At 45.0% G+C, this 16,445-nt stretch overlaps 1 protein-coding gene across 1 annotated transcript; it reads right to left on the bottom strand.

Moving 5' to 3' along the window:
* Window positions 1-296: 296 nt before the first annotated feature.
* Window positions 297-15,307, bottom strand: LOC307214873 (sialidase-3-like). The gene is made up of 4 exons (XM_079973937.1): window positions 15,026-15,307; window positions 10,195-10,425; window positions 2,187-5,574; window positions 297-1,938 (listed from the first exon to the last, which is right to left on the bottom strand). Exons 1-3 carry the CDS (start codon window positions 15,062-15,064, stop codon window positions 4,525-4,527), a joined length of 1,320 nt encoding a protein of 439 aa, XP_079830063.1. The 5' UTR covers window positions 15,065-15,307; the 3' UTR covers window positions 297-1,938; window positions 2,187-4,524.
* Between the last annotated feature and the right edge of the window lie 1,138 nt (window positions 15,308-16,445).

Genomic DNA, 16,445 nt, shown 5'->3' with positions numbered 1-16,445 from the left:
CATACTTTCCTTCCCTGAACTGAGAGATTCAGGGTTCATTCACACTTCCAGTTGCCCCACGATTTTTAGGCAGAGTTCCGAGAGCTTTTCATTTTGTTCCATCTCTTTCCCTGGGAAAACCTGCCGATGTCTGTGTTTGTTCCAGTTCAGCAGTAAACATCGGGTTACATATACTTGTCTGACTTTTTGCAATGCAGTTATTGTCTGTTTCTTGTTTGTATATGTATGTGTGTGTAAATCTATTTTAGCATAAAATATATTTAAAAGTACACGTTTTAATGCACACTGAAATAAGCCTTTTCATAAAGATTTATTTTTTAAAAAACAAAAAACTGCACATCAGTACAGAAATGGAATTGAACTCTTGAATAAACATATAAGGCAAAACGGATGGAAAACAGAAGGCGTCTGATCTGATCTGCCCATCCCTTCATGTAATAATAATAATAAATTTTATAATAATAATAATAATAATAATAATAATAATAATAATAATAATAATTTTATTTATACCCCGCCCTCCCCAGCCAAGACCAGGCTCAGGGCGGCTAACACCAGGTATAAAACAATTGATTCAAATACAACTGAAAAACAAGATTAAAGCACAACATTAAAATGCAGCCTCATTTCAGTAGAAACTCAAATCAAAAGCTTTTTGGGGATGAAAACGTCAAATCTTCACCAAGGCCAAATATCCAGACTGGTCTTACGTGGGCCAAAGAAAGAGGTTTAGTACAGGCTATCTCCCCTGATGAGCTAGATTTCCAGATACGGGAAGTAGTGTTGTTGTTTTTTAAGGAGATGAACTGCAACAGGAAGCGGGAGAGATCTGAGGTGGAGCATGGGCAGAGCAGTTATCCGAAGTTATCGCCAGCACATGTGCCAGGACTTCATGCAATACAACATGTAGCTACACTAAGCAGAATTGGGTAGTATCACGCTATCCCCCACAAATAAGAGGGACAGAACTCACAAGCCTTTGGCCAACATGGTGCCAGCCAACCTGTAGGCCGGCACATGTGATATGTAACTTTAAGAACTGGTGCTAGAGTTTGCTCTTTTTCATTCCTCCTCCATTCCCACCCTCTTTTCCTTGTGTGTCATTGCCTTTCAGAATGCAAGCCTGAAGACGGGATCTGTGTTAACTACAGATCTCCGTAAGCCACTCTGGGGGTCCAGACCACGAAGAGAATTATTAGTTAATTGCAATTAAGAGTAATAGGGAAATTAAGAAATGCAGAATAAGTGATAAAGAACGGGAAATCATCAGAGGTGGTTAGACGGAAGTCTAAAATATTGTGTAAGATAAGAAGTTACGTTAAATGAATGTTGGAAATGATATGTAAAAAACCCCCCAATAAAAATGTATATATATATATATATATAATACTGTAGGTAAGTAAATGTAAATGTCAGTAAAATGATGGTGGTGGTCGTAATAATAATAATAATAATAATAATAATAATAATAATACAGTGGTACCTTGGAAAGGAATCTGTTCCGGAAGTCCAGTTGACTTCCAAAACGTTCGGAAACCAAGGCACAACTTCCGATTGGCTGCAGGAAGTTCCTACATCCAATCGGAAGCCACGTCGGACATTCGGGTTCCAAAGAACGTCCACAAACCGGAACACTCAATTCCGGGTTTGCGGGGTTCGGAAGCCAAAACGTTCAAGATCCAAGGTACGACTGTGATGCTGACGCTGATAATAATAAAAAACAATTATTATTAATAATAATAATCATTAATAATAATAATAATATTATTTCCTGCTTTCTAGCACTGTTGCTCAAGACAAATCAGAAAGCCATGAAAGGCCACCCTCTCGTTGCCACAGGAAAATGAACCTCTGGGCCCAAACTGAGCGACACCTTGCAGGAGTCAGGAAACAGGATACTCAAATAACCAAAAAACACACATCTGGGAATGAGAGAGACTTACAGTGGTGCCCCGCAATGTCTTGCGAGTTCCTGCGGGTTTTTCCCCCTCCCCCACCTTTTCTAAGCAGCTAAGCCGCTTATCAGCTGATCCGCTAAGCTAATAAGCCGCTAAAAGCCGCTAAACCGCTAATAGCGCTAATAGCGCTAATCCGCTAAGCTGTCAATGGGCTTGCTTCGCAAGACGAAAAAACCGCTATACGAAGAGACTCACGGAACGGATTAATTTCGTCTTGTGAGGCACCACTGTATTTCAAATGCAGCTCCTTTCTTTAGAAGGCACGGAAATTTGTGTGTGAGACAGAGAGCTGTTGTAGATGTTTTATGCATCCTTCCTAACAGGCCCAAGACATCTCTGTTTTGGACAGTCGTGTGATGGCTGTAATTTTGGTTTGTTTTGCAATGAGGCAACCACCCTCATTCATTGTCTCCTGAACTACAGACTTGGGCTCCATTCTTTAGACATCCTCCCCATTTCTTCACTTTCTGCACCCTTCTTGGGCAGAAGTGAGGGGAAGTCTATAAACTCAGGGTTTCAGCGTAGTTGGGGAGAGGCACATGGTGCCCCCACCACAAAGCTAACAGAAGATGCTGAAACTCCTGGCTTTGTCATTTGCTGCAAACCCAGAAGTCCCTTCTCTATAATAAATAATAACAATAAATTTTTATTTATACCCCGCCCTTCCCGGTTCAGAAAACCGGGCTCAGAGTGGCTAACAACAGATTTAAAACACTTAATTGATGCAACAAAAAACAGCATAAAATACAGTATAAAACGTGAATAACAATAAATTCAGAATTCAAAAATCAATTTAGGGGGGAAATCCATCCAATAAACATTAGATGGTCACCAGGGCTAGCTGGCTAAATTAGTCCTATTTGGGCCAGCGAGGAGACCAGGAGCTGTGGGATCCCAGAGTGGGTAATAAAAAGGGGAGGGCGAGGGAAGGAAGGGGAATAAAAGATCAGGCTAAGTTCAAATTGAAAGCCAGGCGGAATAGCTCTGTCTTACAGGCCCTGTGGAATGAAGTTAAATCTTGCAGGATCCTGGTCTCCTGGGACAGAGCATTCCACCAGGTCGGAGCCATCGCTGAAAAGGCCCTGGCCCTGGTGGAGGATAGTCTGGCTTCCTTAGGGCCCGGGACCTCTAAACTATGATTATTCATGGACCTTAAGGTCCTCTGCGGGGCCGACCAGGAGGGACAATGAGATGACCTGCTCTAGATCTCCTGTGTCTCTGGGCCTTTAACACCCCACAGAACCTGGAAGCTCAAGGGCTTATTATGTTTTTTTTAAAAAAAACTATAACATATACATTTCTGCATATTTAGGAACCCCCCACAAGCACATCGGAACAAGCACTGCCTCGCTTTTGGGGTGACTCTGATCTTTTCCAAAGTTACAGACGTCCACATGCTTTCGCGCATGTGCAAGAGCTCATGCAAAAACGAAGAGTGCCCGTTCCAGTGCCAAAAAATCCCAGAGGGTATAGCATTGCCCATCCGTTTTTGAACTTTGAAAAGTTCCTCCTTTCGTGTACATAAGTAGAAGGCAGCAAAGGCGGCAATGAGCCGATTCTGAACAATGCAGTTCTGTTTATATATCATTTTAGGCCCCAGGACATGGAAGGGTGAGACGTATCTTGTGACCAACAGGAGGCAGCGGTCAGCGATGGTGAAAAAGAGAGTCCCGAGGTAAAAATGAAAGAGAGAAATCACAACAACCTTGAATTGTAGACCGCCCCTTTCGATTTATCAATATAATTACGCAGAAGATGCAGTACAGTGGTACCTTGGTTCTCAAACGCCGAAAACCAGGAAGTAAGTTTTCCGGTTTTCAGACGTTTTTCGGAAGCCGAACATCTGATGCGGCTGTTGGCTATTCTTTCTGGGATGCCTGCACCAATCAGAAGCTGCACCTTGGTTTTTGAACATTTTGGAAGTCAAATGGACATCCGGAAAGGATTAAGTTTGGTGCTTTTGTTTTTCCTATTTGTTTTACGTTTTTGTTTTTGAGGCTTTTTTGGTTAATTTGTTTTTGTGACTGTGTGGAACCCAGTTCAGCTACATTGATTGTGTGACTGTGGAAATGTATAAAAATCCCCCATCCAAACAATGACTATCATCATTGCAGGTAAAATTTTTTTATATATATATCATCTGCAATACCATCTTATTTATTTTATAGTACAGTATGTTGATTATTGATTTCATTTTATAGTTCAATGGTCTCGTTAGATAGTAAAATCCATGTTAAATTGCTGTTTTAGGGGTTGTTTTTAAAAGTCTGGAACGGATTAATCCCTTTTGCATTACTTTCTATGGGGAAGCACGCCTTGGTTTTGGAACGCTTTGGTTTTGGAACAGATTAAGTTTGAGAACCAAGGTACCACTGTAATTCTTTTTTGTTTAGCTACTTTCAAGGAGGCAGAAGCGAGGGCCTGTTTATCGTCATCCCAAAACGACGGTCGTTTTCCAAAGCCTGCACAGTATAATACTATGGCGGAGACATAGGAGAGCCTGGCGGGAGAGGCAAGCGAGGGCACCCACATTTTCTGTCCTGGGGTGCTAAATGTCCCTCAGTGTTTATGCTTTCGAGGGAGAAGAGGGACCACAGCAGCTTTCCCTCACGTTCCTCAGGAGCTCGACACCCGTGAACAGTTGGAAGGCGATCTCCTCACACTCGCAGGACACCCCACACTCAAACAGGCACCCAAACATCACCGACTCACCCTCCTCGCACACAGCCAGGTCCGAATACCCGCTGGGCCCTTTGTTCAGGACCCATGGGGCTTTCCAGCACCCCTTCTCCAGCGGAGAGGTGTTGAGGTAGATGCCCAGATCCACACGCTTGTGCCTTTTCGTGGGGTGGGAGAAGATCAGCCACGACCGGGCGCCCTTGAGGGGGGCCGAGGAAGGATCGAGACCCGACGACTTGGCCCCGTCTTTCTTCCGGCCCAGATCCAACGGCTCCAGCTGAGGGGAGAAGCTCACCACGCTGCCCTGACAACCGTGGGGAGACTCGCACAACTCCTCGCACAGGGAGGGGCTGACAAACTGGTGGCCGTTGTCGGTGCACAGCGCCCCGACCCGGTAGTTGTGGAGGCTGCGGGCGTTGCAGTAGAGGACCCGGCTGTCGTCCGGGCACGACAGCTCGGCCACCTGGCACTCGGAGGTCAGCAAGGTCTCGAGGAGCGGGCTGCGCGACCAGCTCTGCCCGCCATCGTCGCTGTAGAAAGTGAGGCAGTGGGGCTTGATCCAGCACTCCAGAGGGTTCCCAAACAAGCGCTTGTGGATGTAATAAGCGTACGCCGGGATCACCAGGCGGCCGGAGCTGAGCTGGACGCCGTGGCCCGGGCCGACAGCAAACGTGGCCCAATTGGTCAGCTCTCCGCCAATGACCGCCTCAGTCAGGTCGGTCGTCTGGCTCCAGGTGCGGCCGCCATCTTGGCTGGAGACGTAGCAGAGCCTGGCGGCGTTCCTCCCCGTGCTGATCTGGTGCCGTTCCGTGATGTACTTCTGCACACAGATGAAGAAGAGGAAAAGGGTGCCGCTCTTCCTCTCGAATACGGGACAGGGGTTCATGGTGCGGTGGTTGGGCAGGACGGCTGTCTCCAGCGGTTCCTGAGGACCCCACTGAAATACAAAGCAGAGGCTGAGTTAGAGCACGGGTAAAGGTAAAGGGACTGCTGACCATTAGGTCCAGTCGTGACCGACTCTGGGGTTGTGGCGCTCATCTCGCTTTATTGGCCACGGGAGCCGATGTTTGTCTGCTTAGAGCTTCCGGGTCATGTGGCCAGCATGACCAAGCTGCTTCTGGCGAACCAGAGCAGCGCACGGAAACGCCGTTTACCTTCCCGCCGGAGCGGTACCTATTTATCTACTTGCACTTTGACGTGCTTTTGAACTGCTAGGTTGGCAGGAGCAGGGACCGAGCAAGGGGAGCTCACCCCGTCACGGGGATTCAAACTGCCGACCTTCTGATCAGCAAGTCCTAGGCTCTGTGGTTTAACCCATAGCGCCACCCGCATCCCTTAGAGCACGGGTAGTCAAGCTTTTAATACCTACTGCCCACTAATTCATCTTTCTTGATGGTAAAATTTCCTTACCACCCACCAGTGCTCGATGGAAGGAGTATTCGGCTTGTGCCGTAGAATACCTTACCGCTCACCTACAATCCTTAAACGGCCACTAGTGGGTGGTAGGGACTGTTGGAATTCCTGCTCCATGATTGCAGTCATGGGACTGTTGTCTTTCACATGACGGTGTATGTTTTGACTCCACAGAGTGGGAAGTGACGGAGACAAGATGTTTGTGTTACTGTGTTGCGTGAAGTGGGACTAATGTCCTTTGTTCTTTCTCTATCCAATGCTAGAGAGAGAGGGAGCCATGTTGCAGTGCTAATAATAATAATAATAATAATAATAATAATAATAATGACAACAACAATAATATATTATTTATACCCCGCCCATCTGGCTGGGTTTCCCCAGCCACTCTGGGCAGCTTCCAACAAAACACTAAAATACAATAACCTATTAAACATTAAAAGCTTCCCTAAAGAGGGCTGCCTTCAGATGTCTTCTAAAAGTTTGGTAGTTGTTTTTCTCTTTGACATCTGGTGGGAGGGCGTTCCGCAGGGTGGGCGCCACTACCGAGAAGGCCCTCTGCCTGGTTCCCTGTAACTTGGCTTCTCGCAGTGAGGGAACTGCCATAAGGCCCTCGGCACTGGACCTCAGTGTCCGGGCAGAACGATGGAGGTGGAGACGCTCCTTCAGGTATACAGGTAAATAAAGTAGATTAGCCAAAATGCTGAGTTGCTGAGGTCTGTCATGTGCATGATGTGCAAACTCTGTGGATCCCTAAGTGTGCCGGTGTCTGTTGGTATCGGTCGCTGTGATGTTCGGGTTGAAGAAAGCTTTCGAAGCTCCCGAACGATCGACCAGGAGGGAGAGAACATGCCAGTTGCGCATGTGTCTCTGCCAGGGTCCTCCTTGAGTGTAGGCTGAACTCCTGACAGAGACCAGGTTGACAACCTCCAAGTTAGAGAGTAAACCCAGATATTTCCCTCTCTTCACTGCGGTGCAGTGGTTAGAGTGTTGGACTAGGAACCAGGGAGGCCGGGGTTCAAATTCCCGCTCGGCCCAGGAGTGGACTTACCAAAATCACAAAAGAATCTATTTATGTATGCAACTACGGCTGCACGGACAGTATTAGCACAATATTGGAAAGAAGAAGGTGTCCCAGCTAAAGAAGATTGGCAAGTTAAATTAATGGAATATTCTGAAATGTTTAGGGAAGTTTTAATATTTAATGCTGTATTGTTTTTAACACTTGATTGGGAGCCGCCCAGAGTGGCTGGGGAAACTCAGCCAGATGGGCGGGGTATAAATAAATTATTATTATTATTGTTGTTGTTGTTGTTGTTGTTAATAATATTAATATTAATAATATTATTAGTATATAAATGGCAAAACTGACAATGAAATTAAGGGGAAGAGACGACAACAAATTCAAGGAAGAATGGAAGATGCTTATTGCATATATACAGGAGCATTGTACACAGATTAATACATTAGCAGGGTTTTTAAAGTACTTGTAATTTTACAATGAATGGATAATAGGTGATTTAAATATGTTCCAAATTGAACAATGGACATTCCTGTCTGAGGATAATCGCACTTTTTGCTGAGGACACAAGTGGCATCCCAGTGCTCGAAAAAGGCCGCTGGAGTGAGCACACAATCTATTTTTGGGAGGTTTAAATTCCTCTCCCTTCTCGAACTCCCCGCAGGCTGTGTGTTCAAGGAGGGCAGCTCTACCCAACACTCAGACCTCAACCTATTCCTATATACTGTACTTTCGGCACTAGGGGTGCGGGGCACCCGGGCGCTGGGCTCTCAAGGGCACCAGGCCGAGAGTCTGGGGCCCAAGAGTTGAGTCTGGTGAAGAGCCCGCCCGTCGGTGGAAGCGCCTGGGACTGGGCAACCTGGCGCTGCATATACTTAAGACAGCCCTGCGTACTTTTCCATCTATAAGACGCCCCCATGTATAAGACGCCTCCTATTTTGGGGGACTCAAATTTTAGAAAATGGAGGAGATGGCACAGAGTTGTTGAGCTTTTTGTGGGGGGATTTCCCAAGGTTGTGGGGGGATTGCGTCACTAAATCCGCCTCCCGTCTGTCCCATCACCGGTGGCCATTTAAAAGTTGTTCTGCTGAATCTCCAGTGGCAGAGAGTTCCACAGGACTGGGACATTTGACACTAAAAGCTAGGTTTATTGCTGCTGTCAGATGAGCCTCTCTGTCTCGGGGAATGATGAACAATGCTCCTGCAAATGATCCCAGTGATCGAGCTGAGATATCAGGGTTCTGGTGATCCCCATGGTATCCTAGACTGAAATTGTTCAGGGCTACAGTTGAGGAAAGTGAAACTTTCCAGAAGGAGCAGAGAAGCATTTCGGTGGCTTGGATTTGGAGAGGACAGAGCTGAGAGGCCTTGCCTGGATATCGTCTTTTAAAAAACAATCTCAAACTTGATCCCTGGAAAATTGATGCAGGATTAGGAAATTTGCCCTTTTTCTTGTAGGAGTGTCTGCTTGCTTCCGCTATCATATACCGGGCCTCAAACCCAAACCCCCAGTGTTACCAGGGCAAGTTTCCAGCAAGGCTTCAAGTTACTTATTGAGTCAGCGGCATAAATATGCACAGACTGGAACAGCTGTCAGTCGCTCAGCCTGACTGGCAAGCTGTTAACCCTATCTTTCCATTCCTTTTTTAAAAATGTGGGCAGAAGGCATATGGAACAGACTCTTCATAGCCACACGTGGAAGAATCTATGCCATATATCTGTTGCTCATGAAGTCAGGACAATTCAAGTAATCAGACAATTACTTGAATTACTTGGATCCGATTGTTGCAGCCTCAAAGCCAGTCAAATTTATCTGAATTTAGGTTTTGTCTGAATTTCCTTGTACAGTCGTTACCTTGGAAGTCGAACGGAATCCGTTACGGAAGTCCATTTGAATGCCAAAATGTTCGGAAAGCAAAACGCAGCTTCTGATTGGCTGCAGGAAGCTCCAGCTGCAGCCAATCGGAAGCCGCACCGGACGGTCAGCTTCCGAAAATCATTCGAAAACCGGAACATTATCGGGTTTCGATTGTTTGGGAGCTGATTTGTTCGGGAGCCAAGGCATTCAAGATCCAAGGTATGACTGCCTGTTTGTAAATCGTTATTAGCAAAGACTGTAGATTTTTTAAAAATCTAGTTCCATGTGTGCATATCATTATTATAAATACAGGGTTGTACACAATGGCATAATGTAATTTGGGACAAAGCATTTTCTGAAAAGAAAGGGGAATACAACAAAAGAGGTTTAAAGGCACTCTCAAGACAAATCTAAAAAAAAAAAAATGCAACATAAGCACAGAAAATTGGGAAACACTGGCCTGCAACCACTACAATCGGAGAGCAGCTTTTACTAAAGGTGTCATGGGCTTTGAAGACACTCGAACTCAGGACGCAAGGGAGAAACGCGCTAAGAGGAAGGCACGCTTGGCAAACCCTCACCGTGATCAATTCCTGCCTGGAAACCTATGTCCCCACTGTGGAAGGACGTGTGGACCCAGAATTGGCCTCCACAGTAGGGCTACCAGACGTCCCAGTTTCCCGGGGACAGTCCCCGGATTTGCGAATAAGTCCCCGGACAAATTCCATCCCCTGGAATGTCCCCGGATTTCATCTAATGGCCCCAGGAAACGCAGCGGCGGCAGTCTCAGTAGCCCGGAGCAGTTGGCTCTGGCTGGCTTCAGGAGCTGCTCAGAAGTCCCCATGAGATGGTGGTGCAGGGGCTCAAAGATGCAGCTTCCGGGCTGCCTCCACCTTCCCTGACCCCAGCAACTCAGCTGTGAAGGGAGGCTTCACGCTGCCTATCAGAGCTTGTGTGCAAGCAGGAGGGGGCAGGGATCTCTCAGTTAGGCAACAGGAAGCCTCCCTTCACAGCTGGGGGACTTGCTTCAGAGAGCATTTCCCCCCATTATACACAGTGTGCAGAGCTTCATTAAATCCCCGCCTTCATTAAACAGCTTACCTGAGCTGCCTGCCACCCTGCTGCCATGCTGGAGTTGGTGTGGCCGCATATAGGCAGGCCCATGAACTGCTGCGTGACGACAGCCTTACATTTATTGTATATAGTAAGAAAGTAAAGAAACGTGCAATGAAGAATAGCAATGTTATGCTTTCTGCTCCTGGCGTTACCTGAACGGACGTTCCTTCCTTCCGCCCTCGCCTCATCACCAGGAACTTAGCATCTTCGTCTCGGGGAGATGAGCGCTCTTCTGCAAACGCCAGGAAAGTGGACTCGGAGGGCAGGTAAAGCAGCGCGGGAATGCGGTAGGTGAGGCCCCCTCGTTTTTTCTGGCTGAAAAGAGTCACCTTCCCAGAGCCAGCCTGAGCCTCGGCCATGTTTTCTGGGCATGCAGAAATATTCTAGGAGACGGGGAAAGGAGAGAGCTTGAAAGCCAGAACTTATTGAGTTACATTTCCTTTTAGCGCGCCTGCGCTTCCAGCAGAAGCAGAAACCTTCAGATCGGTCCGGTTGATTTGCTGACATAGCTTACATCAATACATTTTGTTACAAAGGCTATTGTGCTTTGTATTGTGCCTGTGTGTACCTGCTACTTGTGTTCTTGCGATAAGCGTTCTAGCTCCTCTCTTCCCAAAGTGAAATACTTTCTCAGCAGTTTCTTAACAGTTTCTTAAAACGATAGGCTACTATAAGTCACTCCCAGGGATCCACATTATCACAATTTGGGGGGCCCCTACAACTTGACTTAATTTAACAAAATAGTTTGGATTTTGAAGAAATGTGCAATTAGTTGTTACTGTTTTGAATTTCACCGTGCCATTATTTCCTGTAGCGGGCCATGCAAACCGCTATTCTGAATTATGCTTTTTGCAAGGAACCAGGTACTGGGATGCAGCCCAAGCCAGAGAGCGGCTCCAAAAGATTTGGGAGCCGATGATCTAAACTATCGATCTTTCTTTGGAACAACCAGCCAGCTCCAAAGTTTAAAGCTACACTGTTTTGTGGAAGTAAGGAGGCTGGAGACTAGAGGGGAAAGACCACCCTCTTTCTGGAGAGAGAAGATGCAAAAAGTGAGGAGGGGGGCACATTTTACCCTTTGGGGAATAGACTTTAAAAACACACACCTATTTGTTGATTTATTTTTAATATACACCCACCCACTTCTACGTTGTCTACATAATAATAATAAAAATTTTTTATTTATACCCCGCCCTTTCTGGTTCAGAAAACCGGGCTCAGGGCGGCCAACAACAAATTTAAAACACTTAATTGATGCAATAAAAAAACACCATAAAATACAGTATAAAACGTGAATAACAATAAATTCAGAATTCAAAAATCAATTTAGGGGGAAATCCATCCAATAAACATTAGGTGAAATAAAATATTAAAAAATATGATAGAATTAATATTTAGCCAGTGTGACACAGTGGTCAGACTAGGACAGGGTTTGAATACCCACTTGGTCTGTGAATTCTCAGGTGCCATCAATAAAATGCATGTTCATAATATGTGTGCAAGGTAAACACACCATAAACCACACGTCTGAAAGACGGCTAGCTCTGTTCTTTGGTTGCCTCTGTTCTCAGACCCGTGATCAGAGCTTCATGGGGAGTTCGGCTGTAAAAGCCAACCCCAGTTTCCTTACATAGCTGTCAACTTACAGATTTGAAAATAAGGGACCAGTAGCCTCGAAAATAAGGGATCAGCAGCCAAAATAAGGGATTTTAGTCAACCAGCTCCCGAGCCAAAGGCAGAAAGCCCAGCCAGCAGCCAAACGAAGCCTCAAGCGGTGGTTCCCACAGCGCAGCAACCCGGCAAAGGGGATGCAGCAAGGAAAACCACCGTCACCTCTCCGCTGGGAAGCGCTGAGCAAAGGTGAGTCCCCAGGCAACGCGGCCGTTTTGATCGACACAAGGCATGCAAGCTCCACCCCCCAGTCATTCTTAGACTCCTTACTGGGTGAGCAATGCAGCCAAGCAACACAGTTGGAGCCTCCCTCCTCCCTGGCCGGCAGGGAGGGAGGGAGAGGAGCTGCTTCCTTTGAAACCCGGGAAATTTAAGGGACATCATCAATAAGGGACAGCAGCGGGACACAGAGCTGGGATAAGGGACTGTCCCGCCAAATAAGGGACGCTTGACAACTATGTTTCCTTATAATAACCTCACGGGGTGATTTCAGACTCGTTATTCCCTTCCAGGCTCACCTACCTCACAGGGTTGTTTGTGAGGATCAAATAGGGGGGAGAAGAACCCCAAACACCACTTTGATCTCCCTGGAGGGAAAGGTAGGGCGTTGATGCAACAAACAAATAAAAACAAAACAAATAAGTTGCTATTCCTGTCCTTGAATTACTCCACTAAGGGTGGTGTCTAACTAAGACGCGCTCAAAAGAGTGCGTTTGGTCCATTGATTCAAATGGGCCTGACTCTGCATATGACTAATAAAGGATGGTCACACAGTCCATGGCATGGGTAGGGAAACTAAGGCCCGGGGGCCAGATCCGGCCCAATCACCTTCTAAATCCGGCCTGCGGACGGTCTGGGAATCAGCGTGTTTTTACATGAGTAGAATGTGTGCTTTTGTTTAAAATGCATCTTTGGGTTATTTGTAGGGCATAGGAATTCGTTCATTTTTTTCCTTCAAAATATAGTCCGGCCCCCCACAAGGTCTGGGGGACAGTGGATCAGCCCCCTGCTGGAAAAGTTTGCTGACCCCTGTACTGTATGGGGCTTTTTGTTTCTGAACTTTGGCAGGTACATCATTTTAATTTTAATAGTATTCAAGCTGAAGGTAATTTGTGGATGAAAGAAGGGGGAAAGGAATTTTTTTTTGAAATAGTTAATAAATGTGCAAACACCAAATAGATAAGAGTTAGAGATCCAGATTTAACACTCCAAAAGTAGGTAGCCATTTTAAAAAGTTCTCAAAGGATTTCACCTCCAAAGGTGGACTGACTGATTAGGGCTCTGATATGTTAGAAAGAGAGAATTTCCCTCTCTCTTTCCTCATATAACGCTAGTGGATTGGCATGGGATTCAGGACAGCCAAATGAAAATACTTTTTTCACATGCCGCATAAATGAGTCGTGAAATTCTTGTACATAAGAAATGGTGGTAAAAAATAAAATAAAAATAAAATAAGGGATGGTCACCACTCTTTAAAGAATCTTAAAATGTGGGGAGAGGGATCTACAGCTTCCTCTGTGAGACCCTAAGATACTGAAGGGCCTTTTATATGTCCAGCTGTCCTTTGCCAACAACAAATTGTCATTGTTCTTTGTGTTGAATATATGCTATGTGGTAATTTATGGACCTTATAGGTATCTAAAGCCATTTGCACATGACAAAATATGTATTTTATCAACGTAACTGTTGAACTGAAATACAATTAAGAAGCAGCATATTAATAGCGATGATATATAGATGGTACATGACCCCAGTTAAACTTGCCAAAATATACCATTTGTCTGATAATAAATGTTGGAAATGTAAAGAACACGAAGGAACATTCTTTCACCTCTGGTGGACCTGCCCTAGAGTGAAGGCCTTCTGGGAAATGATATATAATGAGTTGAAAAAGGTATTTAAGTATACCTTCACTAAGAAACCAGAGGCCTTCCTTCTGGGCATTGTCGGCCAGAAGGTGTTAAAGAAGGACCGAACATTTTTTATGTATGCAACAACGGCAGCAAGGATACTCATCGCTAAGAGCTGGAAAACTCAAGATCTACCCACACTGGAAGAGTGGCAGATGCAGCTGATGGACTATATGCAACTGGCCGAGATGACTGGCAGAATTCGAGACCTGGGAGAAGAGAGGGTTGAAGAAGACTGGAAGAAATTCAAGATTTATCTACAAAAGTACTGTAATTTGGTTGAATGTTAAGAAGGATGCTAGATCATAAATAATTGCCTACCATTGAATTAGATTTGAATTTAACGATAAGTGATATTGAGGGAAACATAAAATTTTTGGAGATTAGATTAAATTAACTGAGCAAGACTTAAGAATATAAATAAGAGGATAAATTGCTGGGAAAAATTTATAATGATGTAAGTGGGAGTGGGAGACGTGAGGGAGTCCAAAGAAGTTCTGAAAAATGTGTTATGATCCATGCTATATTGTTTATTATTTTTGCATTTTGTATTTTAAAAAAATTTCAATAAATATTTATATAAAAAAAAGCATATTAATAGCGAAATACAATTAATAATTATATTAACAGTGAAATACCGTATTTTTCGCTCTATAAGATGCACCAGACCACAAGACGCACTTAGTTTTTGGAGGAGGAAAACAAGAAAAAAAATATTCTGAATCTCAGAAGCCAGAACAGCAAGAGGGATCGCTTCGCAGTGAAAGCAGCAATCCCTCTTGCTGTTCTGGCTTCTGGGATAACTGCGCAGCCTGCATTCGCCCCATAAGACGCACACACATTTCCCCATTCTTTTTAGGAGGGAAAAAGTGAGTCTTATAGAGCAAAAAATACGGTAATTATTAAGCTCCAACTTAAAATTTTTGTATTCATAACAAACTTAATAATGCAAACACATTTGGCAATAACAAAAGTTCCTTGAGAAACACAATTTACAAAGACTCGTAATCTAGTCTCTAGAAACTTGCTATAACATGAAACAATAATAGGTGTAAATATAGGATGCAAACTACTAATAATTATAAACAGCAGAATGTAGGCACCCTATATATAGAAATGAGGGAACCAGTGATATTTTAGGGAGCAGGCTAGCCGGCGGGGCCCATCGCTTACATCATAGGAGCCTACACAACACAAAACACTGTTGCTGTATGTAGCTTTTATTTTATTTGTTTTTTAATCTTATATTTTGGAAATGTACATCCAGGTTTTTTTCCCTTTAATTTTTTGGGGGGGCCCCAAGAGAGTGGGGCCCTAAGCTATAGCTTGTTTAGCTTATACCTAAATCTGGCACTGATTGCGTGCCCTGCGCTGCCCGCTTCCCCATCCATCCATCACTCACCGCGCAGCGGATTCCTCGCAGTGCATAAAGACCCAGCATGGGGGGGGGGAGGGGGGGTTGGGAAGCGCGATCCGCAGGCGCAGGATACGACCCTGCAAGCCGAGGAGAGAGAAAGAGAGACCAGGAGAGGCGCTTCCTCGCCGGCGCGCACAGCCCAGCTTTGGCAACAGCTGAGCGCAAATTGCAACAAGAAATATAAATATAAATAAATGCTCGGCAGCTGCTTCCACAGGCTGCCAGCCAGCCTGCTGGGATCCGGTTCCCCGCTTGGCCAATCAGGGGAAGGGATCTCTTTCAGAAGCCATAGATTTAGTCCATGGTAAGATGCATGGCTAGCAGCTCCTCCAGCCTTGGAGAGGCTTTTTGCAAAAGCATCAGAAGGAAATTCAAAGTCAACCCGCAAGCTGGCGGCAGTGTGTCAGTCTACCCTTTTTCTTTCTCCCTATGCCCCATGCAGATGAGCAAGAGGCAACGTCAGAGTATGTTAAATGAGCCATTTATGAATTGTTAATGGATAAAAACTTCCCCTCTTTAGCCACTGGTAGCTGCCAATTAATTGAGAGCTAACATTTAACCGAGAGACACAACTTTCACAGAATTGTAGAGAAACCCAATGGTCCTTGATTGATTGATTGATTGATTGATTGAATTTATAAAGTCCAGCCCCCTGCAGTGAAGGAAGCTCAACACATGGTCTCCCATCCCATTTGAAACCACGCCAGAAACTGCTTGTCTTTGCAAATGTCCTACAATTTTATTGCTGCATCACTAGGGGGCTTGAATAATGGCGGGGGTGGGGAAAATATATCTGTACAGCCATATAATAAAATACTAGTGTGGTGTAATAATACATAAAACACAATTTACCAAAAAAAGAAGAAGACCATCATTAAGGTGATGGGTTAAGCAAAGTACAAAATAAACACCTGCAAAGGTCTGTTAGCATTTAAAAAAAGAATTTGAAGAGAATGTCAAAACCAGGGGTGCCTGCAAAATCTCTTTCTTATACAGTGTGACTGGTGGCACCCTATATTTTTTTTAATCCATATGAAAATACCTGTTTAAATCCATATCCAGATTCATAGTTCAGTTAAAAATACAGACTGTATTCAATTCTCCGCCATCCCTACTCAGGATGTCTGTCACCCCATTTGGTGAAGCAAGACGGCTGTGTTAGATACTGTTTGTTTGAAATCTTGACGTTGGGCAGCTGAACAATGCAATAAAACAAGGGATGCCCACAAAATGGGTTTTTAGCCTGCCTGTTCCTGCAGGCTTTGGAGCGGGGCACAAACCTCATGATGCTTTCCCCTCCTCCTGTCCCAGAGAAGAAACCAGTTTTTCTCCTAACCGGTAGCATGAAAAGGATTTTTAGATTCATCACATGGCGTTGTGCCGTACAGTGTGCGTTCCGCGTGCT

The sequence above is a fragment of the Podarcis cretensis genome (assembly GCF_951804945.1).
Source record: "Podarcis cretensis genome assembly, chromosome: 4".
NCBI classification, from domain to species: Eukaryota; Metazoa; Chordata; class Lepidosauria; order Squamata; family Lacertidae; genus Podarcis; species Podarcis cretensis.
Note: the sequence above shows the minus strand (reverse complement) of the source record. Positions and strands in the feature narration are given on the sequence as shown.